This window comes from Cotesia glomerata, linkage group LG10, assembly GCF_020080835.1.
Source record: "Cotesia glomerata isolate CgM1 linkage group LG10, MPM_Cglom_v2.3, whole genome shotgun sequence".
Classification (NCBI taxonomy): Eukaryota; Metazoa; Arthropoda; class Insecta; order Hymenoptera; family Braconidae; genus Cotesia; species Cotesia glomerata.
Window position 1 is genome coordinate 8,027,414 of NC_058167.1, and position 26,756 is coordinate 8,054,169.

At 29.6% G+C, this 26,756-nt stretch overlaps 2 protein-coding genes across 7 annotated transcripts in view; one reads left to right on the plus strand and one right to left on the minus strand.

The window, feature by feature from the left end:
• Positions 1-26,756, minus strand: part of LOC123273194 (rab3 GTPase-activating protein catalytic subunit) — a 35,717-nt gene that overhangs the window by 5,927 nt on the left and 3,034 nt on the right. The window lies entirely within an intron of this gene.
• LOC123273193 (leucine-rich repeat and fibronectin type-III domain-containing protein 3) lies at positions 846-26,713 on the plus strand. 2 transcript variants are annotated; one of them, XM_044740509.1, is made up of 6 exons: positions 846-1,329; positions 21,209-22,396; positions 23,285-23,931; positions 24,868-25,300; positions 25,443-25,619; positions 25,827-26,713. In XM_044740509.1, exons 1-6 carry the CDS (start codon positions 1,296-1,298, stop codon positions 26,135-26,137), a joined length of 2,790 nt encoding a protein of 929 aa, XP_044596444.1. In that variant the 5' UTR covers positions 846-1,295; the 3' UTR covers positions 26,138-26,713. The 2 variants fall into 2 exon arrangements, with proteins under 2 accessions (XP_044596444.1, XP_044596445.1); XM_044740510.1 differs by having other exon boundaries at positions 25,470-25,619.

The following is a 26,756-nucleotide window of genomic DNA, read 5'->3' on the forward strand; positions in this document are numbered from 1 at the left end:
AAGTTTTAAAAGAGAATTAAAAGATTATATTAAACTATGTATAGATATTAGGGTGTGCCAAAATTCAACTTCCGTGATGGACCTCTCAAAATTGGAATTTTGAGTTCCGCTTTTAACAGGAGTTGTGTTTGAGCATTTCCTCACATATTTTGAGCGTAAGGGATTTATTTGATTTTCATATAATTTTTTAACAGGAGTTTTGTTTGGCCAAATTTTGAAATTTTGAAATTTCAGCAAAAATGCCTAAACAAAACTTCTGTTAAAAAATTCTATGATAATCAAATAAATCCCTTGCGCTCAAAGTAGAAAATATCCAAACACAACTCCTTTTAAAACCGGAACTCAAAATTCCAATTATAAGAGGTCCATCACGAAAGTTGAATTTTGGCACACCCTAATAGATATGTAAGCTATTTATTGTTGATATGTACACTGATAAAAAAATTGACTTGACTCAAGAGTCAAAATCTTGAACCAAGAATACCATTTTGAAGAAATTGTTCTTGATTTAAGTAAATTTTTCTTGTCTCAAGAATTTATTCTCTTAACTCAAAAAAATCATTTTCTTCAAAATAGTATTCTTGGTTCAAGATTTTGGCTCTTGAGTCAAGTTAATTTTTTTATCAATGTATATAAATGTATAATTGATTGTAATATTTCTTTATGATTTTTTAATGTAGTAAAATTGCTAAATAAAACACATTATTATTATTAAATTAAAAAAATTTTTAATTTTCAATAATAATAATACCGGTAATATTGGGTACCCTACTAGCTTACAACAAAGTGGAGTGCAAGATAGGCATAGCAGTACTGTAAGAGTCAGTATAGATCTTGTTGTTCCTCTAGACTACACTCAGTACGGGTTTTGCAGTACACTCAGCCACAACCTGGAGAACTTCCAGTTGTAATAAAAGTTAGAGTCCCTCCATAAGTATCCAGTCCCTCGTGTAGTGTAGAGGAGTGTATACTGAGACGGAGACCACGACTCCTTTTAATTTACAGTGACTCCGAAAGTCCCACCGTGTTTAGTCGCGGCTTTACGGTCTCTCTGTCAAGAGTCTCAGCAGAACAGAAGGCAATACAACTCGAACTGTACCGTACGGGACCCGCCGATTTTACCCGGTCCCACAAACGGTTGCGACAACTGGTCATGATACCGGTTAATTATTTCACTTTTAACTGTTTTTACCTATTTTTCCCGCGTAAATAATTAATTATTCATCAACAAGTGTCCAGTGGTTTTATTTTTTAAAACATTATTATTAATATTATTAATATTGTGACTGTGATGGATGCGTAATTGGAGATTAAGATTTATTAAAATGAGTAAGTACTCTCAATCTTTCCGGGTTCATTTTATTTTATTTTTTTATAATAATAAAAATTAATTGCTGTTGTTATTATTGGTGAATTTATTGGCGGGCAGTCTAATAAATATAAAAGTTGGCTGTGTAACATTCCTGAATAAGTGCAGGCTTGCAGCGAGGCCGCGATATTCTAAGGGGTGAATGCACCTACGCGAAGATCGTCTTCGGATCGTTTTCACTGTACATCCGACCTTGAGGTTCCATACGAGCAATATAAATCTCAAGAACATTCAACTTGCACTTACGTTTAGCTATTACTATGACGTACCCACTTTTTACAATTTAATTAACCCGAGAATTTTTAAAAATCGGCACTCCGGAGCCGAATTCCTGCCTCGAGTTTTTTTCTTTTGCTAGAAATCACATAAATCATCCTCAAGAAGTTTATTGATATTTTTATAATAAAAACACGCTCAGAAAATTTTTTTAAACAAATTTTTCATTAAAAAAAAATTTATCAGTTTATTTTTAATAAATTTTTTTTCAAACACTCTTTATTATTTATTTTATTTGTTAAATTTTTTTTTAGAAAAATTATTAATTTTTCTGATCAATTGTAATTTTTTTTTTTTATAAAAATCTATAAAAAATTTCTAAATAAAATTCAAATTTTTAAATAATTATTCATCAAAAAATTTTTTAATAAATTATTTATCAAGTGTTCACAAAATATTTAATATATTAAAAAATTTTTCTATTAATATAAAAAAATCTTTTTTGTAAAAAATTTATTTCCAAAAAATTTATTTGATATCTTTTATATTTTTATCAAAATATTAATTGAAAAATTAAAACGATATAAATCAAAAAGACGTTTTAATTTTAGTCAATTACATATTATTCGGCAGGTGGCGACCTTGAAGGTGGGTTGTTTCGGTTGGGGAACATTCAGAGACCATAGTGATCCGCTTGCACAGTGTTATAGTTATAGTTAACAAGTTGACTCGACATAAACTTAGCGTTATGCCTAGCGGACCGTAGCTAGATCATGTCTAAGATTTCGAGTTTATTTTATTTATATTTTATAATAGTTACAACCGTTTGCTTTTATTTCTTCTTTTTGTCGACTAGTTAAATAAATATATATAATTGCTGAAGAAAAAGAAACATTTGATGGGCTTGAGCAGAAGCCGAACGAAGTAACTTTTATATAAACTTCGAATTGCTAAAGAAAATATATATTGACAGAGGTTTTTTCCAGAAGTGAGTGGGTCAAGGATTTAATGTCAGTAATTATGAATTATTGAAAAAATTTAATTGAGATATTTGAGGGGAATAGGCGATTGCACTAGACCAGTTCAAGTAAAACCAAACGACCGGAACTCATTTCCGGACTTGCTTCTTGGCATCCGCCCTTCTTCTGCTCCGATAATTGCATCGGCCAATCGCTAATTTTATTCTAACTCAATCCGATTTTATTTTATTTAGATTTCTTCTTTTTTAAATCAGATAAAATTTCTTGCGAAGAAAATTATTTGATGAAAAAAAAAATTAGTTTAAAAGTTTTATTTAATAGAGAGATATTATTATTGTAACTGTTAAAATGTGAAGTGACATTGCATTTAAATTAATAAACAGAATAAGAAAAATAAGAAGAAGTAATAATTGTAAAAAGATGTGTTCTTCTGTACGATAAAGAAGAATATAATATATATTTTTTAACTATTACTTCTAATAGCAATTAAAACGGGTCGTTACTTCCTCTTCATTGTTTTTTCTTTCTCCCTTTTCTTAATTCTCCCATCGCTCGCTTTCTATTGTGTAATGATTTCTCGTGATCATAATAAAAATAGTGTGCGTTACGTGTGTAACAACCACCTGAGCAAAACGTAATGTTAGTTACATTCAGATACACTTGTAATTCAATTTGTTGTTTATTTCCAACTCTAAGAAGAATATTTCTCCAATTTTTTTATTTCAAGAATATTTCTTCTTTTTATTTGTCGCATGAATAATATATAAATATATTTGATCCACTGTTTACTCAACGAGCGAATTTCTCCCGGCAATTCAACCAGAGAAAAGTGTCACACGACGTTATTGTCACAGATTTAATAATTATTATTATTTCACCGCTACACGTGGGGCTTTTCGCGTGTTATTTTCTAAAAATGAAATGTTTACTTTTTTTTTTTAAATTGGAGAACAAGATTTGTTTCTAACCTTGTTGTTACGCTTTCGGTACACCACAGACTCTAATTTTCTAATCTGTTACTCACGCACATTAATTTTTGCATTAATCGCCAATTAAAAAGTCAAATTTCTTTTTATTAAACCTTTTTCTTTTAGATTTATTCTACTTTTGCTATTTAGGACACTAATTATTATTTTTTCCAAAGATAAAGTTACTTTATTTATAAATAATAATTAATTAAAAATTATTAAAATTTTTTTAATAATAAGGAAATAAAATTTTATAGAAAATATAATATTTTCAACAATTAATAATAATAATGTGTTTTATTTAGCAATTTTACTACATTAAAAAATCATAAAGAAATATTACAATCAATTATACATTTATATACATTGATAAAAAAATTAACTTGACTCAAGAGCCAAAATCTTGAACCAAGAATACCATTTTGAAGAAAATGATTTTTTTGAGTTAAGAGAATAAATTCTTGAGACAAGAAAAATTTACTTAAATCAAGAACAATTTCTTCAAAATGGTATTCTTGGTTCAAGATTTTGACTCTTGAGTCAAGTCAATTTTTTTATCAGTGTACATATCAACAATAAATAGCTTACATATCTATTAGGGTGTGCCAAAATTCAACTTACGTGATGGACCTCTTAAAATTGGAATTTTGAGTTCCAGTTTTAAAAGGAGTTGTGTTTGGGGATTTCTTATTTTGAGCATAAGGGATTTATATGATTATCATAGAATTTTTTAACAGGAGTTTTGTTTAGTCATTTTTGCTGAAATTTCAAAATTTCAAAATTTGGCCAAACAAAACTCCTGTTAAAAAATTATATGAAAATCAAATAAATCCCTTACGCTCAAAATATGTGAGGAAATGCTCAAACACAACTCCTGTTAAAAGCGGAACTCAAAATTCCAATTTTGAGAGGTCCATCACGGAAGTTGAATTTTGACACACCCTAATATCTATACATAGTTTATTCAATCTTTTAATTCTCTTTTAAAGCTTATCAATATTTTTTCATTCAAAAATAAAGTTTTTTCAATATTATTATTATTATTATTATTATTAGTAATTTAAAATTTGTAGTGATAATAATAATAAATAAAAAAATAATGTAAGGTGTCCTCAATAGCCTAACCTGGTGGCCCAAAAATAAAAATTATCTAAGACCTAATCCCGAAAAGAATGACCTCAACGGTGAATCCTCAACCTCGATCTCCAGTGGAACAGATTCCTCGACGAGAATGTACCTGCCGAAATAAACGGGCTCTCATCAAAAGTCACTCTACACGGGTGTTTACTTCTTCTCGAGACCTTTTATCTGGCTGGTCATCTCTGATCTCTCTCACCTGAGCCCGGCTCCTCTGTAAGCCCGTATAGTATTCGAGAAACCTGTTCCGATGACATTCCAATCATCTTGTACCTAACCGGCGTTGCGGAATTTTTATCCAATACAAAAAATTGTGAAACCATTACACCTATCCTCTTATTCATTTATTTACTCATATTACCATCGTGTATTTTCATCTAAAATATATTTATCCTCTATTACAATCGTAATCATTATAATTACACCTTGTGTTTCTTGAATAATATAATAATGTAAATTATAAATTCAAATAATGAAATTTAAAGTGTGTCGTAATAGGTAGAATCGTTTAGTTCCCTCATCGATAAATCAATCCCGATATGAAGAAAGTAATCGAACGTTATTAAAATGTCTTTGATATTGCGTAATATTGAGAATCATTTTCGTCATACTCATGAAGAAATTATCATTTATTCCAAGTAAAATGAAATGCCTAGTTAAAATAATTCTTTTTAACTACAACTGATTATTTGTGATTATTTAAAAAATTTAACAGTTAAGTTAAGTGCTTGTAATAATAACGAAAGTTATGTTGATTTCCGACATAACAGGGAGATGAAAAAATTTTATTGGTAGAAATTGTGATATTGCATCATCTCATGAATTAAAAGTAGTGACTGAACTAAACTATGTGACGATTAAAAAGCAAGTATTGCAGTGCGTTTTGTCGGACAAGTAAATATAAGAGTGAATTGAGTCGGTGGTTAAGTTAACTTGATGTAAGTACTGGTAATAGTTTTGCTAGGTCAACCGCATACCAAGGGTGCGTGAAATACCAGTCTTTGTAGACACATGTATTGCCAGCTTATAGTTCTAACATATCAATGAATCCGACCGGATATGTCTCAATATTTTGAAATTTATAATTATTAGTAACTTAGGAAGTCAACTATTTTATCATTTTTTATAGATTATTATTATTAAAAAATTTTTTTCTTAAGTTCAGTAATGAATTAAAAAAAAAAATTTTATTTTATAAATTAAAAAAAATTCTTCAAATAATATTAAAAAAAAATCAAGATTGTACTTTAAAAAAAATTTTTTTTCAATAAAACTAAAATATTTATAATTTTCAGTATTATGGATAAATTTTTGTTAAATATTTACAAGTGGGGTCAACCATTTTAATTTTCATTTTTTTGAACGAAATTACTATTTGATTTTATTGATATATTTTTTTTTGAAAAATACTTAAAAAAATTAACAATTAAAAAAAAAAAAGTTGATTATCACAATTTTAACAAATTTTACAAATTTCCAAAAAAATTTATAAATTTTTTAGAAAACTGTGATAGTCAACTTTTTTTTTATTTGTTCGTTTTTTATGTACTTTTCAAAAAAATATATATAATAAATATCAAAAAAAGATAGAAATTTTATCCAAAAACATTAGAGCCAAAATTTTTTCCAACTTTTGAAGGCAAAAATCTATATTTTTTTCTTTCTAGACATTTTTTATCATAAATCCGCTGTAAAAACAAGCAGAATAAAAAAAAATTGAAAATGTTAATTTTTCACCTAGTTATGGTCCAAAATGGGTTTGACCCTGCTTGTAAATAATTACCAAATTTTTTAATACTGTTAAATAAAATTTTTATTAATACCATTAAACTCCGTTATTATTAATGGAAATAATTTGTCGCAATGTTAGTAATATTAATTCCGAAAGCTTCCTGCTGTGATTTGTTATTTAGTCCAACGTCTATTATTTTTTATTGCTTTATATTTGAAAGTCCATCAAATAAACGCTCAAAAAAAAAATTACAGCTCAAAAATTTATTAAAAATAAAATCCTGAAATTCTCTCCTATAGAAAAAAAAAAATTAATTCATTTAATTAATTAATGACTAAAAATTAAACACACGCTGCTATAAATAGCATAATTAATCCCTCAAACATATGTAGCAGTTATCAACAAATAATTACCGACATATATAAACATAAACCCGTCCAGTTGAATAATAAAATCTAATACCGTAGTTATAATTTAATTTCTATAATGCAAATAGATAAAACTCGACAGAACATGCAATAAAAGAACTAAAAAACAAAATAAATATATACATTTGTACGTGAAGATCGGTATGATATCAAAACTGCATTTCGCCCGGCTGACCCGTGTGCTCGCTCTACTTCCACCGATAAAGACAGCGTGATCTATCGCATTATTTCTACCGGGGAAATGCTATAATAAAATATTCTCTGGCTGGTAAGACAGTGCAGAAAGCCGAGCCTGAACCTGACACACACCAATATTATCCACAATATGCTCTATGTGCACACATAAGCGTATAATATTGCACACAAGTCGTAAGAAGTTGACTGGAAAAAAGAAGATCCCGTAAAAAGAAGGTACCGTAGAGAAAACAGCGTACATGTTCAACCGCGTGTAACAAAATTATCAACAGTGATTTTTGATCCAAGCTCACTTCAAGGTGAGCTCTTTTAATTAAGACTTTAACTCCACGCCTTATCTCGTTATTTATTTATCTTATTTCACTAAATTGGACGGCTGATTTGAGCCGATCCCGAGGTATTAAAGAATTAAATGAAAGTTACAGAGTTGTAAACATTCAATGTGGTTCACGCCTCATTCTCATACTGTTATATTTGTATTAAATGAAACATATATGCATTTATACCTTGAGATCGTTAAATCACATTCGCTTTCAGTAATACTAATACCGATCGTCATTATTATTATTTTTATCGATTTATATTTTATTTTTTTTTTTTTTTTCAACGTTATAATACTCAAAATTTAACAAGACGATTCAATAAATTAATTGCGTAATTATTTTTTAATGAGGAATTTGTAATTCTCTCGAATTTTTATGGATTTATTGAGAAATCGTTTTGATTAAAAAAAATAATAATAAATCTCAGGTATTAGCTGAAAATGATTAGATGTATTTCCCAAGATATAAAGTTTCCGTAAATATGGAGCGGCTTAAAATTAGATCCGATATTTTCACATGAGCATCAAGAAAATTGCATCAGTTTATTAAACTCACGAGTAGAATCAGAATTAAATCAAGAGCTTACATTATTCTTACATTATTTTCTAGACATGGAATTAGAAAATTAAAATTATCATGTGGACTTTTGAGAAATTTAGGAGTTTAATGGAATCACGCTCGCTTTCATCTTTAGCAATTACCGTCTTTGACAGCAAAGACATCAAAACAATTAGAGCAAGTCATTTTATGACAAATTATGAATTAAATGCCCGAAATTACGGACTAATTTAAAAATTTTTTTCTGACAGGTTTCATAACAAAAATTAAGTCAAAAAACTAAACCCGTCTATAAAACAAATCATTAATTCATAAGATCAAAATATTGTTATTGAATGATTTAAAAATATAAATTAATATTCTCGGTGGCCTCTGATAAAGGCGATTAACAAAAACTGTGTCGAACTCGGTCCACGTAAGCTAACGGTGCTCATACAATGTATAAGTATGTATATAATATGACGAGTCTCTATACAACGATTTCGTGGTATCAGCTAATCCGATCATCTGATTCGCGTCTGCGTACGGTACAGGTTACAGATCGGAGATTGATGAATGAATCAGTTGAATGGATGAAAAAAAATGATAACATGACTCGCTCAGCTAAAAGAATTTATTATACTTTATTATTTTCTATCAGCTTTTTATTAGTACGAGTAGCCTTGGCTAGAGTATTGAAAGGAGCTTAGTTCAGAGTATGAATGAAGAGATGAATCAGAAATGAATTCAGAGGTCATAATTTACTATTATCGTCAATAATTACATTGAAAAAAAAAATTAACTTGAATCGAGAAAAAAATTCTTGAACCAAGAAAATAATTTCATTATTTTGAATCAAGACAAAAAATTCTTGAATTGAGTAAAATTTATTAGTTGAAAATTTTTTCTTTTCAAATCAAGACAATAAAATTTTTAAGTATTAATTTAAAAAAATTTATGGTTTTGAATCAAGACAAAAATTTTTTCTTCTTAAATCAAGACAATAAAATTTTTAAAAATTATTTTCTTGATTAAAATTACTTATTTTTGTGACATTGAAAAAAAAATTTTAATGAATCAAGAAAAAAATTCTTGAACCAAAAAATTAATTTTATCATTTTGAATCAAGACAAAAAATTCTTGAATTAATTAAAATTTATTAGTTTAAAATTTCTTCTTCTCAAATTAAGACAATAAAATTCTTAAAAATTATTTTTTTGGCTTAAAAATTAAATTTTTTTTTCTGTGTATTGTGTCAAGAATTAAAATAAGAAATAAATATATTTTGACTTCCTCAGAAGTATTATACAAGAAACAGTAAAAAATTATTCTTCGGGTGCATTAGTATCACAAATGGCGCGAAACTAACAGTAAACCAGTCATCCGCGATAGTATACGGTGAGTTGCCGATTATTTTATTCTATTCGCTGTATTCGATAGTATAGTTGTATAGTAGTAATAAGTGAAGAATCGAGACTCGACTTTTATAACTGAATTGAAGGATAAGTACAAGTATTAGTATTAGTACAAGTGGAAGCGAGTCGTGGCTTGGACCGTTACTGCAGACCATATGGAAAGTTCGGTGGCTCGTAAATAGAAACTTATACGTATACGGCGACTATTCACTTCTATTCACGGACAGTACTTGTGTTATTACACGGGCATGGTGGATAGGGCGCAAAAAGATATACAATCTGTATTATTTTGATACACCTGACTTTTAAGGCACAAGGAAGCACCAGAACACGAGCCGGCTTAATCGAGGGGAAATTATCTGTAATTATAATCAAATATCTTATGTAAATTGTTATTATGCTGTTTTAATAAACTTTTTACTGAATAAATTATTTTAATCGACTTTTTATCTGCTATTCCTGGTGGAGAAATTTTTTAGGTTGGTAAAAATGAGGAAGTGGAATTTTTTTGAGACTGGATTTGAGATATTTTTCTTTGGGGATTCTTTTAAGAGGTAATTTTATTTGTTACAGCGTTTGAAGAGATAAAAAACGTCGTAAATTTGATAAGAGAAAAGATAGAATAGTTTTTAAGAAAAAATAAGAGAGATTTAGAAGATAACTTTTTTTAAAATTAATTTTTTAATAAAATTTTAAAAATATTTTTTTAACGTTGTAATAAATAAAATTCTTACGTTTAAAAATAATTATTTCCAATAAAATTTTATTTTCAACAATAAAAATATTTACCGTGAAAATTAAACAGAACAAAATAATTAAAATGCATAAGTGGTTATTTAAAAAAATTTATGAGATCAAATTGTGAAGAAATTTCCGTGCAAATGACCCTTCTATTATATTGTATGATATTATATATGGTATAAATTTGTTGAATGAGTACTAATGTCTAAAAAAGTTAACACATACATTGAAATGAAAACTTGAATTCTTTTTAAAAACTAACCGTATAAATTACACTGAATGTTATATTGTACCATAAATTCTTAGGATTGTTTTAAACATCAATGCATACCGCGGGATTTACCTGTTCCCCGAACTCCCTGTTAAATTGTAAAAGCCAATAAATAGAAAGAAAGAGGGTTGGAATTATAAATTTTCTAAAAAGAATCTTAGTTTGTCTCGGCGGTAAAGGTCTATCGGGAAAATCGCGGCGCCTAATATAAAAACTTCCGGCTATGCATATCCGTTTTGTTCGAAAAAAATCCAAAGTTGTATTCTTCTTCTCTTCTCGACGCTTTCACAAAACATGTATACAAATATACACAGTGTTTATGAGATGAACTGTGAGATATTTATGCAACAAAGGCCGACACACCATACACGCTAATAATTCCCACAAACAAAGTTACTTAAAAAAAGTAATACAAGAATAAGAGAAAATAAAACAAAATATAACTAAACAAAACAAATAATAAAATAAGACAAATATGCACAACTCGAGAGAAATTTTAAATATTTATTTCTTCCTTTCATATCATACCCCAATAATTACGTCTCATTAAACTTAATTACCCTTTATTCTGCGCTTATACAACAATAAATAACAATTATTATTTATTTATTCATTAAAATAAAAGTCTTTGACCCACGTAAAATTTATTAAACTTTTTTTTATTCTACTCTGTCAACTTCTGTCAACTTAAAAGTGATTACCCGTGAGATTTAAAAGTGACATAAAGATTTAAAATCTCATTTTCCCAGATTGTAACTTTACACTCAACTTTAATATAATATAATTATAATTAATAATGGATACACTCAGCCGGATTAAAAATAACTTTTCAATCCCTGATGAATAATGACCGTCATTACTTTTGTAATTTAAATTGAAACAGGTTGATTGAGAATTTAAGAATAATATGGGTGTGACTGATACTTTAAATTTCATTTATTATTCTCGGTTAGAAAAAAAAATGTAATGGAATTTGGTGATTAATTTAAGATAATTTTTTTTTTTAAACTAAAGCTTAGATTAAAATTTTCACTTTTTTAACTTTATTATACTTACAAGTAATGCAATTCTTTTTTAATAAATTTTTAAACTTGGAGTGATCATTAATTGTTTTTTCTTCACTAATTTTATTATTATTATATTATCTTGAAATTTTAATAATAATAATAATAATAATAATAATAATAATAATAATAATAATAATAATAATAAAATAGTGATATAGTTTTTAATAAATTTTTAAAATTGGAGTTATCATTAATTGTTTTTTCTTCATTAATTTTATTATTATTATTATTATGATTACTATTATTATATTGAAATTTTTTTGAGTAATAATAATAATAAAATAGTGATAGAAATAGTAATAGAATAGCTAAAATAAATAAAGTAATTTTGCGTGTACTTAGATAAAAAAAAATAGATATCAGCAATGAATAATGGCCTGCGTGATTACCTGAGAAATAGGAGCAGGTAGATTGAGAACTGAAGACCGACGACTATATCTGGGACTACTAAAAGAATAAGAAAGATAAAACTAAAAAGAGAGTACTATATAATGTACAGAGTGCTGTCGAACGAGAGCGAAAGTGAAAGGTTTGGATTCCTAAGGCAATAAGTAACAACATCTATTCTACGTGTATATTTAATAAATACATAGATGTGAGTGCGTAGATAGATACAGAGATCTTGATGGAGTTTTTGTTGCTTATTGCGATATAATACTCTCCGGGATTGAGATTCGCGAATCGTTAATCCACGATATTAAGCAATAATAAGCAAAAATTCCTATGATAATTCCAGATATTTATTCAAAACCCCCACTTTTATTTATAAGGAGCTGCTAAATTATTCATTTAATTGTTTGAGTTCATTTTATCGGCGATTATTTAAATCACGGGATAAAATAAGAATTTGTAGGCGATATTAATGCAATGAGAAATCAGGAAAATTCAAGCCTACTGTTTGGCTTTAAAAATCATTATTATTGTATTTTTCTGGGAGGCGCAATAATCAGTTTGTATTGTGTAAATAATGTGTTGTTATAAGTCATAATGTATCCGATTGTATGCGTCACGATTATCCCGTTGTCTATACAACGAAACGTCTATATATGTCTGTCGTTTTGATCCGTTAGGTGTATTCGAAAAAAAAGGAAAAATAAATAATAAAATATTTGAAAAAGTGGCACACGGTGATTATTTCGAGAGGTTTATTACATATACATTGAAGATGCTGGACACTCCATGGGAAGCGGAATTTTTTATGGTAATAGGAAATTCTGGAAATTGATTTTTGTAATAGATAATCGATTTTTCTTTCCTCTATGGGGAGAAATTTATTTATTGGAGTCTTTGAAAATTTAGTACAGAGAAACTTTTCGGTTAAAAGTCATTTTGATCTTTGATTTTTATCGATAAAAAAAATGTTCTTAGGAAGTAATATTGATTGGTTTTAACACCTGAGGTTGCTTTTTTCTCATGATAAAATAAAAGTTTTTTCACAGAAAAACTCTACATTTATAAATTTTAATTAACTTTATTAACTGTTAATAAATTATTTTTTAATTCAATAAATGTTTATTAATAGTTAATAATAAATTAAAAAAATTTTTAACTTCCCGCTAAGAAAATTGAAAATTTTCAAAAGTTGGGAAGTTATTGTTTTCACCCCATTTTTCGAAAATCGAGTTTTCATCAGATCTCGACATTTTGAGGTCCTAGAAAGCTTTTCTGACTATTCCTGCGGTGATGTCACCCTGACTATGTGTGTGTGTGTGTGTGTGTGTGTGTGTGTTTATGTGTAAATCTCTCATAACTTTTGAACGGATCATCCGATTCGATCGAAATAAGCGGCGTTCTGAAGAGTTTCTTTGCCCTTAGAATTATGATACTAATTTACAGAATTTGAGTCGATCAATTTTGAGAAATCTCAAAAATAAAATTTCCAAAAATTCGTTTTTTTGAAATATCTTTTAAACGGCTGAACCGATCAATTCCAAAAACTAATCAGCTCTTAACCTCAAAAAACCACGTCGATTGCCACCAGCCCGGTCAAAATCGGTTGATTTGTTCGTGAGATATCGTTGTCGAAAAAAATTGAAAAAAATGTTTTTTTTATAATTTCTATAAAATTGTTAGTCTGACCAGTTTACGCTTAAAGATTTTCCAAAGAACTCAAAAAACTGCGTTGAATGCCGTAAACCGCAAGAAAATCGGTTAATTGATTCAAAAGTTATTGTGGCTTAAAAATTCAAAAAATAGTGTTCTGTAAAACTTCAATTAGCCTTTTGAGCTTGAAGAGCTCAAAAACACAGAAAAGCGATTTATTTGAGCTCGGAGAGCTCAAAATTACACAAAAATTATATTTTTGAGCTCGAAGAGCTTAAAAAATAAGTGAATTGTTGAGCACTTAGGTATGGAGGTAGCGGGAAGTTGCAGGGATGGCCTTTAGGGTCAACCGTTTTCCTAATTTTTTTAAATAAATTTATTATAAAAAAGCGGAATAGAAGAAAGATGACCTAATGTTATGCAGATAACATTGAAAATAAAGCCTTCAACAATCCGAGTCTCGGCTCAGCTTTGAGCAACCCACGATCCGCGATCCTGCATCCCACAACTAAAAGAAAGACTGTTACACCACTATATTACATGGACTAGAGACTGGAGAGGCCGTCAGCGGATGATCCTGACTGAAGGTCGCGGCAAATAAAACGCAAACTCTATCTCTGTGCTTCAATATATTAATTACAAATAAAAACATTAATCTTCCCACACGAGCTCAAATTGTATACTGCATTCGTCATACATATAATAATTTACTAAAAAGCATAACCGGCTTCCTGATGGCTTAATACAGCAATAATTACCCCATAATTATTAATAGAATCGAAATTAATGAGCGTGGATAAAGTGAGGTGTGAGGTGTGATATTAACAATCTACAACTGTTTATTACTATTAATAATTAACATTTATATACTTTTTACGGTAATACTTGCATGACCGCTACCACTGTTATCAAGTGCAATATTATTATTATTTTTTACAAAAATTTATTTTTTATTTTATTTATCTATTTAATTTTTATGTCAAGGCAAAATAGCCGAATGACAATAATATACGTAATTTTTATAATAAAGTACATGTATAACAATATTAAATATATAAGACTAACATCATCATATTTTAAGGAAGTTAATAATTTTGAATGATTTAATAATATAGTTGCAAAATTCAATAGTACTGTACTATTTATAAGAATGACAACAACAATAGAATCAATGAACAATATTTGAAAGCTAATTTTTTCAATGGTAACATATTAAATACTTTAGTAATTTAGAATGTAAATTCTTTATTTAAAATTTTTAAATGGCCTGTTTGACATTTATAGTACATTTTCTCGTTCTAGTTTCACAAAAAATTCAAAAGCTTTATTTTCGAAGGAGTCTAGGCTGAGTGATTCTATGACTTCAGTGGGTAGCTCTTTCCAGATTCGAATTGCAGAGATTACAAATGAATGTTCGTAGATTGTAGTCGAGAAATTTGGCATTTTGAAAAGAATGTTATCAAATCTCGCTGCAATTCTGTCAGATCTTCTGATATCAGATGGTTCTTCTGTAAAAAGACTCCTAAGGAACTTGGGTTCACCCGAGTTTAGAAGCTTGTAAACATAAAGCAAGCTAAAGCGTAAAGTCTTTTGGATTTAATTGTGAGCCAATTTAATTTATGCCTGTAAGGAGTGATATGTTCATCACGTCTAAGATTGAATATGAATCTGATAGTGTTATTCACGAGACGCTGCAGTTTGTAGTCTAACTTTTTTGGTGAATCAAGAAAGACTAATGAACAATATTCAATAATTGGTATGATAGTGGACATGACTAAGAGCTTGCGAGTGGCCGTAGAGAGAATATTTCTCCTATATTTCAGGCAATTTAACTTAGCGTAGACTTTACGAGTAGTATGGGCAACATGGACATCCCAAGAAAGATTTCTGGTTAGGTGAATTCCCAAGTGCTTGGTTGTATTAACATAGAGTATTACATTTCCATCTATAATAATTGGAGGAAGATCACAGTTGTCTAAGAGCTTGAGTCTTCTGTTACTTCCAAGAATCATAACCTTAGTTTTTGAAAAATTTATTTCAAGGCCAACTTCTTTAGACCAATCAGCTACTGCTTCCCCATCAGTCGTAAGTTTAATTGCAGCTTCATTCAGTTGAAAAATTTTGAAATGGAGATAGGCATACTTGTCATCAGCGAAGAGGCCATGTTTGGAACATTTTAACCTCTTTGTTACTCCATTGATAACTATCAGAAAGAGGATCGGTCCTAAAATAGATCCTTGAGGAACGCCAAGGGTCGTACTGATAGCATTTGATGAAGTGTTATCACAATTTAGTATTGACTGAGACCTACCTGTAAGATAGGACTGAAACCAACAGATCACTTCAATTGTAAATCCCATTTCATACATAGTGATAAACAGGACTTTGGGGTTAACATAATCAAAAGCTTTCGTGAAGTCAAAAAGAAGAAGATATGTTAGTTCATCGTTATCAATGGCCTTGCGAATTATTTATGCACAATTCTTTCTAATTAATTGTTTAAAAATTAAAAAAAAAATTTTTTTTCATGTTTTTTTTATAATTTGCGGTTTTTCGCGAATTAATATTAAAAAATGAATCTAAGCGTGTGAGTACTCATTTTAAAGGGAATTTTATGACCTTCAAGACATTACAATTCAAGTTTATAATTATTATCGTTATTGTTATTATTAAGTCTGAAACTGAGTAACCGAGCGCACATGAGCAAGGATTTTATCCAGTTTACCGTGGAAGAGTGCAGTGTGTTTAGTTGCAGGATCTAGGCCTGGCCCGGTTAGCAAGTGTTCCGCGTCCCACTATTTGTATTTGATATACACAACAGAATAACGGGACCGTGGCTATTAATTAGCCATTCCTTTTCTTAATAACTCCACCTTTTCTCCCTTAAGTGATTAACGCTATCGCTAATAATTCCGCTCTGTAAATTTGCGCTGCTCTTTTCTTCAATCTTAAACTATTATATTACATATGTACGAGTTAATGCACTGCACTCACACATCTATATGAATATAAGTACATAAGTGGTAAATCGTATTTAGCTTACTCATTACTCATCGACGTATGTACCGACACAACGACTAATTTAAATTTACAGGTAATTAATTAACGCTCTCGTGAGTTTAAAGACGATGTTAATAAGTACTTTGTCTAGAGATATATTTACAATTTCTAACTTTTTTTTAGATTCATTTGTTATTCATCAATTGACAGTACTTTTATATTTTTTAAATTAACTATTTTTATAACTAATTTTTTAATAAAAAAAATTTTAGTAAAATTTAATTTTATTATTCTTTTTTTATTTAAAAAATTTTTATTAAAATTGTTTAAACGCTTCCTTGTAGAAAGTCAATTTTTTTATTAACTTTATAATTAAATAAAATTTTAATAAAATAATTTTTCAATTAATATAAATATGGGAATATTTAATAACAATAATTTCTCATTGGATTATTTAAAAGAAAAATAACATAAAAAATTTCTCATTATTAATTGACCTTGGGGATTATGTAAATAATGACAATTAAAAGGTCATTAGCACCTGATGTAAGAATGAAGAATAGTAAGAAGAAATGTAATGCAAGAAGACATAAACTTCCCTTTGCTATTCGTACTGAAGAGTTTATCCGTTGATTACACAATGTAATACAAATGGAAATACATAATATAACATAACAAGTATCTCGCGCTCATAAATAACTCATTTTAGTTGAAAAAACAATGCGCGTGTTTACCCCAACCCGCGAATATGAACTAACAATGAGGAAGGGACAATTCGTGATTCATAACTGAAGATAAAGAATACGCAAACAACTAAATTCCTCTCTGCATGTCGTACTTATACGTATATTACAGTAAGTATGAGTACACTTGTACTTATACATCTAATTCGTATAATGAAAGGGATACTGTGAACCTTTCACTCACGATTTGATTGTATCTTTTACCCCCTTTTTGATGGCTGATTGTTACCTCCCTCAATTTTTAAACACGTTATATTCCCATAAGATATTTTATTACTATTCATTGAGCGTAACGATTAGCTAATAATCGAAAGGCATTTTTTGAGTGTGAGAATTTGTCATTTTGCCCGCCTCATAAGCGAAGCGTTGAGGTAATTCATAATAGTGCTCTACTCTGGACATTTTACAAAAATCAGTTTTCTCGAGACTGAAATTGATTTTTTTTTTAATTTTTATCGCACTTACAGGTTGATCTGAGTGTATTAATATCAAGTCAAATAATTTATCAGGCACATAAAATATATTTCAATAACAATTATTTTGTTTAACATAGTAAATAATATTAAAAATAATCTTTTCTGGAAGTTCGTGTGTCTGTGTTTATGAATCGGTGTATATGGTAGGGAAATTGGTCGAAAAAATGATCGTACCAGAATAATTTTTTTTTTTATTATCTGAAGTAACACACGACGGACTTTATCAATTAATATGAGCATTCAATTAACTGTCGTTAAATTATTATTCATAAAAAACAAATATATAACTGTGTATTTTCTTGTACAATTGTGGTCATTAATTTAAGTATGTTTTTAATATTACTGGAAAATAGTTGTTTGTAAACTAGAACATTTATTAACTCTAAATTTGGAAGTCAGTTGATAATGTCACTTGTGACATTAGCTGAAAATAAAAAATGATATTAATAAAATTCGCGAAAGAGAAATTTCACCAAATTATAAATTCAGTCATTTAAAAAATAGCGAAAAACAAAAATCTGTGGTTACGTGAATTTAGCCAATTCTTACTGCAGAAACTTATAAAATTAGCCGATCGTAAACTTTGTGAACTGTAAAATTAGCCGTTTATAAATCTCTCGTAATCCTTGAACGGATCGACGAATCAAAAAACGATTTGAGATATCTAAAAGGACTTCCATAAATTTAGTTTTTCTAAAAATTATAGCAGATTCGACCGACCCATTCAAAAGTTATAAGAAGTTTAAAAACGGCTAATTTTACGATTCGTAAAGTTTACAATCGCCTAATTTTATAATTTTCTGCAGTAAGAATTGGCTAAATTCACGTAGCCATAGATTTTTGTTTTTCGCTATTTTATAAATAACTAAATTTATATTTGGTGAAATTTCCATTTGGCTAATTTCATTAATATCATTTTTTATTTGCGACTAATTTTACAAATGACATTATCAACTAATTTTCAAATATATAATTTATAAATGTTCGAGTTTACAAATAGCTATTTTCCAGTAAACTTAAAAATATATTTAAATTAATGACCACGATTGTATGTCTATCTATTTATTTTATTATAGTATTTTTTGTTCTCACCTTAGAATAATGGCGTTACTAAACCATGACAAAGTTTTCTTTTTTTTATTATTTTGTTTTTTATATTTTAATTTAATCAATTTTATTGTGAAACATGAGATTATGAGGCGTGCACTTTTGGATTTTCCAAACTTTTTTTTATTTATTTTAATTTTTCAGTTTTACGGTCACTTGATTTTATTTTAAACATTTTTCTCCTAAATTATTATTAAATTTTTTTCAAGTCAATTTTTCTTATAATTAAAAAAAAAATTTTTTATAGAAAAATTAATATTTAAAAAAAATGATTTTCTTTTTAATTATTCTATTTTTGATTAACTTAACCAAATAAAAAATATATTATGATTGGTTAAAAATTCTAAACATCATTTAAATGATAAAATATTGTATAGTCCATAAATCTAACCGATAAATATCTCGCAAATATTTCTAAAAAAAAAAAAAAAAAATAAAAAATCATTGATAGATAATTAAATATCGCGCGTAATAAACTCCAAAGACCGTTACTCGATTCCTGATTCGGTAAACCGATGACAGAAATAATTATAATGATTACCCTTGACGTAAAGCGGTTCGAAAAATATTTAAATTCCACAAGCTGAATTATTAACATTCCATATTAAATATTACATTGCGAATCTTTAGAGAAGGTGTAATGCAGTTCAACATGCGAGAAAAATATTTTACACGTATTAATCTAAACTCCACCTTCGCCGATTCTGTCCATTGGCTTTTGAAGAAGTGTCTAGCGTGTCTACAAAACAGATAATGTAACGGTGGTACGATAAGACGTTTAAATTACACGAGTTACTAAATATCAGCACGATAGATAATTCCTAAAAATAAGTAGCCTATTTTATACATATTATTTATTTAATTCCAATTTTATTTACAGTTATAAAATTTTAATTTCAAGCTTTCAAATAAAATAAAATTCAAAAAAAAAAATACGTACGCTCTATTTATATTTATTTACACTTAATACTTTACTGCATACTAAAATCCCGCATGTGTACTTAAAAAAAAAAAGAATTTGCTATTAATTCAGCTGGATTGGAACGTGAGTTAATGCGGGTACTCCCATTCCTTATGTATTTATATATTTATATATGTGTGAAGTAAGCGAACATGTCCCTTGTGGATAGTTAAAGGTGACTCGCGACTACTTAACTCTCCTAGCTCTAATCCACCAACAAAACGTGGGAATGTTAAACAAGCGAAAATGAAATACGGTAATTGCATTAATTAATCCCCCGCGTCGATCATTTACCGGGTACAGAGGACACAAGATCAAAAGTTTAATTAATTTCCGGATAAATAGACTCATTAAAATACTCTGTTGGTTTGTCTAATTGCCAATTTATTGATTAATTAAATAAAAATGAAATACCGCGGGCAGAAAAGTAAAATCGCTAATTCGAATCAATTTGATACAGATTCAAATGAAAGTACAGCGAATAAAAAAAAGTAAACGGGATGATTAGTTTGAGAAAATGGAGACTGAAAATAAAAGCAAGACAGTGAATTCACTGAATTAACTTAACTTGGAGTTAAGTTGGCTCGAAAGAAAAGTCTTAAACGGTCAGCCGGAATTACTAGGACGGTTTGTCGCGATACCTGTCCCCAAGTGTATCATCGACAGGTAAAGATCTCGCTCGTTCGAGACTCGGGCATTGACTCGTAACGGGTTCAGGCTTGTCCCGAGAGAACATTGCTGTATAATATAATATTATATGTACGCCGTTTATGTTCTTCACGAGTTTATATTTACGTTCTCACTACTTAACGGGCTTCGTGTCTCGTAAGAGCTGTCTTCGCATTATTTAGACGCTGAGGATCTTTCATCTATCATTTCTAATGTTTATTTATCCTTAAATTGCTAAATTATGTTTGCCGTTTTTCAAATATTAGCTAAAGTTTGAAAAAAAAAAAAATTTTTTTTTCTAATATTAATTTTTTAAATTGAAAAATGAGATTTTTAATTTTTAATTATTTTGATTTGCAATTCTTATAATATTTTTTGCTCAATAAATAATATTTTTTGATGAAAATTAATTTAGTAGATATTTAATAATTTTAAGAATTTTTTTATCAAATAAATTATGACAAAAAAAAATGAGAAAAAAAATTGACAAGTAGAAATTCAAAAAAACTAAAAATGCAATTTTTTTAAAATAATTTGTTAGAACAAATTTGTTTGTTAAATAAAACTAATAAATTGTCAAGTGACTACTAACTTTAATTTCATTTTTTTGATGAAAATTAATTTAGCAGATATTTAATCATTTTAAGAATTTTTTTAACAAATAAGTTATGACAAAAAAAAATGAGAAAAAAAATTTTTAAGAAGAAATTTTAAAAAACTAAAAATTCAATATTTTAAAAATAATTTTTCAGAACAAATTTGTTTGTTAAATAAAACTAATAAATTGTCAAGTGACTGCAAACTTTAATGTCATTATTTTTTGTTTTTAGATCCATCATTGGCATTACTGCTAGTCCTAGCGTGTTCACTGTGTATAACAGCGGCAACTTCGCCGTGCCCGTGGGCATCACACATCACGGAGCTAGAAAATTCGTGTATATGCGATTACAATTTAGCCCGAGAGTTATCCGTCCAGTGCGATATAGTAGACTTTAATCAATTATTATCAGCAATAAAGAGGTACGCGGTGCGATCAATAGTCGACTTGTTTTACGTAAACAACAGCACAGTGGGAGTCCTAAAAAATGGATCCTTCTCGACGATACGGATCAACAATATGCAATTGTCTGGTTGCAAAATAACTTCTATTGAGGATAACGCCTTTCGCGGTCAAGAACTTTCTCTAAAGACTCTCAATCTGAAGGACAACGAATTGGAAGAAATACCAACAAGCAGTCTGAGATCTCTAAGAAATCTCACAGTTTTGGACCTTTCGCTGAACAAAATAACAAAGGTCGAAGACAACGCGTTTAGAACTCTCAAGCTGGTGACTTTGAAGCTGGCTGACAATGAGGTAACTCTGGCTCCCGCGGCGTTTCGCGGACTCGAGAAGACGCTGAAGAATCTGAACCTCAAGGGAACCAAGCAGAAGAAAGTTCCCGAGGCTCTCCGCGGTCTGAAAACCCTAGCCTTTCTGGACTTATCGCAGAACAGCATCCGAGAGCTTCCCGGAGCCGCAGGCCAGAAGGGCTTCGAAGGCTTGGACTCGTTGACGGGCTTGAATCTCGAGCGAAACTTGATTCAAAGTATCGGCCCCGTCGCTTTTCACGGGATTAAAAACACTCTTAGCTCGCTGAGTCTTCTCAATAATTTAATTCCGGACTTTCCTACGGCCGCAATCAACAGCATTCACGACCTGCGTGTCTTGGACATCGGGTTCAACCTTATCACCGAGCTGCCGGTCAATGCATTCGCTAATAATCCTTCGGTAACGCTGCTTGCAATCGATGGGAACCCTCTGTCAACTGTACCCGAGGAAGCTCTCGCGAGGCTCAACGGAACTCTCCGTGGCTTAAGTCTCGGCGGACGGTTTCTTGTCTGCGATTGTAAATTACGGTGGATCGCGCAGTGGATAAGGACCAAAGATCTTCAAGTCACGAGTCGGGAGCGTAAGCCGCAATTTTGCGGAAGTCCTCTCAGATTGCAGGACCGTAACTTTTACAGCATTGATCCTGAAGGTAAATTTCATTTTAAATAATCTATATTATTAAGAGATATAAGAAAAATTTTGTGTCCAGGATAGTCATATGATAAAATCAGTTTTTTTAGTAAAATTTAGTGTCATTGCAAAGGTCTTGATTTGAATTTGTGCCTTTTCAAAGTTTCATATCATTCTCAACGATAGTCAATTTATTATGATAAGTATTTAGGCTGCATTCGAAAATGTTCTATCTCTAGATACATAATTAAGAAATTACTTTGTATCTTGTGAACTATTGACATTTTTAAAGATAAAAGCTCATCTCGACATTGCACTCATCGAGACCTTTCATTTGAGTACCCACATCAATTTTTCATATATTTATATATATATATATGAAAAATATATCAAAATGCATGTGGGTACTCAAATGAAAGTTCTTGATGAGTGTAACATGTATATTTTTAAAAACGTGAATAACAAAGCAATGACGTTGTATTTCGTCCACTGATGATATTTTTAACGATATAAGCTCATGCTAGAGTTACACTCATCGAGAACTTTCATTTAAGTACCCACATCAATTTTTTATATATTTATAAATATTATATATATGTATATATAAAAAATATATCAAAATGCATGTGGGTACTCAAATGAAAGCTCTTGATGAGTGTAACATCGGGATGAGCTTATATCTTTAAAAATGTCAATATTTAAGAAAGTACAGTGCAATTTATCAAAAGTCATTATTTAATGAAACAAAATTTTATTTATTTATAGTTCACAAGTCACAGCAGTCTCATAGTGACTGCAAGGTTACTAGTAATATTTAATTTTAAAAAATATTAATAATAAAACCTGGAATAAAAAAAAATTTTTTTAGTATTAATTATTTAAATTAATTTTAAAAAAATGATTACAGAATTAATGTGCGAAAGACCATCAGAAATAATTGGAATAGGAACGGTAGAAAGTGTGGACACAAAAGAGCCAACGGGCCCCGTAACCGGAGTAGTCGATGAATTACTCCTAACAACCCGAGTGTCACCGACGACTCTCTCCTCTCCGTCATCGCCGTCATCAGCCTCCTCGTTATCGTCATTTGCATCGACAATTCCGCAGAAGACAACCCAGAAAATAAATACAACCACCATCGTAACGACTCCCAGCACTACAATCGAGTTTAAATCAACGGAGATAACGACTCCCTCGACTGTCCAGGTGTCCACGACAGTGCGACCTACAGCAAGAACTGGAAACGTTGTGATAGTTCGCACAACCTTGCCTCCGCCGGTTCGGAATTCCGAGCACGGTAGCTTGCCCCAGCACCAGCCGCGTCCTCCTCTTGTCCTCGGATCTCCTTTATATAAATCAAAGGCCGAGAAAGACATCATCGTTAAAGAGGCCTTGAGGCAGGATAATTCGGTGATCATTTCCTGGGACAGCGAGACTACCAATATCCTCGGGTTTCGCGTTGTTTATAGATCTTTCGGCGACACTAGTTTCAAACAAGGTCCGCCGTTAGAAGCCAGCGAGCGCGAGTTCAAAATTAAAAACGTTCCTTCGCAGGTAAATATATTTTTTTTGGTTTTTAATAATGGTGACATGATAAATGCCTGAAAAATTAAATTAAAAATACTTGTTAAATTTTTAACCAATTTTATTTCTTAGCTAAAAAAAATAAAAATTTTTCTAACAGTAAAAAATTCATTTGATTTTGAAAAAAATAATTTTAAATAGACAACTTGCGAATTTTCATCCAAAAAAAATTTAATTTTACGGCTAAGAAATAAAATTATTAAAAATTTTAAACAAATTAATTTTTTACTAAAAAATTGTGGTAATTATTTACAAGTGGGGTCCACCCTATTTTTGGCCATAAATAGATGAAAAATTAACATTTTTTAATTTTTTTTTATTCTGCTTGTTTTTACGTCGCATTTATGACAGAAAAATATCGTGAAAAAAAAAATAAAGATTTCGATAGCTTTTTTGCCTTCAAAAATTGAAAAAAATTTTGGCTTTCATGTTTTTGGATAAAATTTCTATTTTATCTTTATTTGATGTTTTTAATATATATATATATATATTTTTTTTTTAAAAAGTACATAAAAAAACGAATTAAAAAAAAAAAAAGTTGAACATCACAATTTTCTAAAAAATTTATAAATCTTTTTGAAAATTTGTTAAAATTGTGAATTTTTTTTTTAAATTGTTCATTTTTTATGTATTTAAAAAAAAAAATATATCAATAAAATCAAATATAAATTTCGTTCAAAAAAATGAAAATTAAAATTGTTGACTCCACTTGTAAATATTTATCTTAATTTTTTACTAAAAAATTGCTTATTTTTTTCCTCAATACATAAAAAAAAAAAAACAAACTGATATACAAACCAAAGAGTAAAGAGTTAACTGTGTCAGTTTGTAAATTAGCGGTTAAATCGTCATGTCCCAAATAAACAGTTTGGTAATTGGAATTAATTTGAATTTATAAAATTACAGGAGTGCATTGTGGTCTGTGTGGTTTTGCTTGAAGAAACAAACATAACTCCAGCGAACGTGCCGTACAACCAGTGCAAAGAAGTCCGCCGAGAAAATTCACCTACGTCAAACATCGACAAGCTAACGACAATCGTATGCGCGGGAATTTCCATGATACTAATCCTGGCTTTGGTGATAATCTTCATTGTATCGCGAGTGCGCTCTAGAAAGCTGCACACGCTGCACAATATAGACCAGACCAAGATGGGAGGACCTATTTCAGGACTGCCAGTGAATTGCTGCTCTAACGTCGGTCCCACGCCCAGTCCAGCGGGTCCTCTGGCTTCTATGGCTACTCTCAGCGCCTACAATGCTCAGAAAGAGTGGGACCAAGTGTCCGCTTACAGCAACAGAAGCATTCCACGGCCTCGGATCTTCCCTATTGATCGACAAGGTTCATTGCATACATTTAAATAAAATTAATTAATTAAGGGGAAAATCTAGACCCGAGACTCGAAGCTCCCGGGCCCGGGGATTCCCCTTAATTAATTAATTTATTAATTAACAATTCAAATGAGTTAAAAAAACATTTATAGGGTCTATATCACGTGGTCCATGTATAGACGAAGTAAGGTCGCAGGCGAGTCACTACGGAGGTAAAATATCATCACGCTCAGTAGCTGACGGTCAGTCACAACACAGCTTTGGAAATAACTCATCACGTTATTTTGCAAACACTGCTCTTGCTAACAATCTCGTCAATACAAGACCAGGTACTTGATAATGAACCAGGGATAAAAAGAAATAAATCTAAACCTAGATGTAGATCTATTTTTCTAAATGCTTAACATTTCTTCTCTGGCACTATCACCTGAATTCTGAAATCAAATCTGATTGATCTTAAAAATAATAAAATATTTCTGTACTAATTTTATTAATTGAAATTTTATAAATGTAAAAGAAAATATTTATCGCGACAGAATTACGTCAGTCGCGACAGTCACTAGCTGCGGCATCTGATCGTATGTCACGTAATGGTTACCCAGGGAATAATAATATGCCACCACACGCATCGGCGCGTCGCCAGCGCCCAAGATCGAGGAACCGTACGATGGAATCGAGCCACCAGCAACAACAACAGCCACCACCTCCAAGACCGGGCAGCCGGTACAGCTTAGCTGACTCAACTCACACACTTAATAATTACGAAGAAAGTAATTGGACCGATCATGATATGGACATTTACATGTCACGCAATCCAACAACTAGGAGCGGTCTTGTACCGCTTTAAATTTATTATTTTCATTGATAGATTTATTAATTAGGATTTTAATATTATTAGCTGCTGTGTATTGCTTGTGTGTTTAATTAGCCACAAATGGAGTCTTAATCATTAATATCTTAATTATAAATATATAAATATAAATAGCTTTAAATGTATAGGAAATTTTAACTATGTATGTCTCTTATTTTTAAGAGAATTATTTTTATAATTAATTATAGTCGTTTTTATAAAAAAAAAAAAAAAAAAAAAAAAAATTGTAACGAAACTATGTTTGTAATATTTATATTTTTTTTTTATTAATTTTAATTAATTTTAACGCTAGTTTTAAGAAAAAACAATTCAAACCAGTTACATTGAGTAAAAATTAATGGATTTAGATTAATGTGTTGTCCAAAGACTGTAACATGACCGGGAGCATTTGCTTTTAAGATTTATAATGATTTTATTATTAATTTAATTATCTGGTAAGGTAAATGGTAAATTGTAATGTAAATTATTTTAGATCTACAAGGTGCAATCAAATACAATCCATTTTTATTTTTAATTTAAATAATAAATAAATTGTTTTCTTTTGTTTAATTATTTGAAACTTAATAAAAAATTTATCGGGCATTTATAATAAATA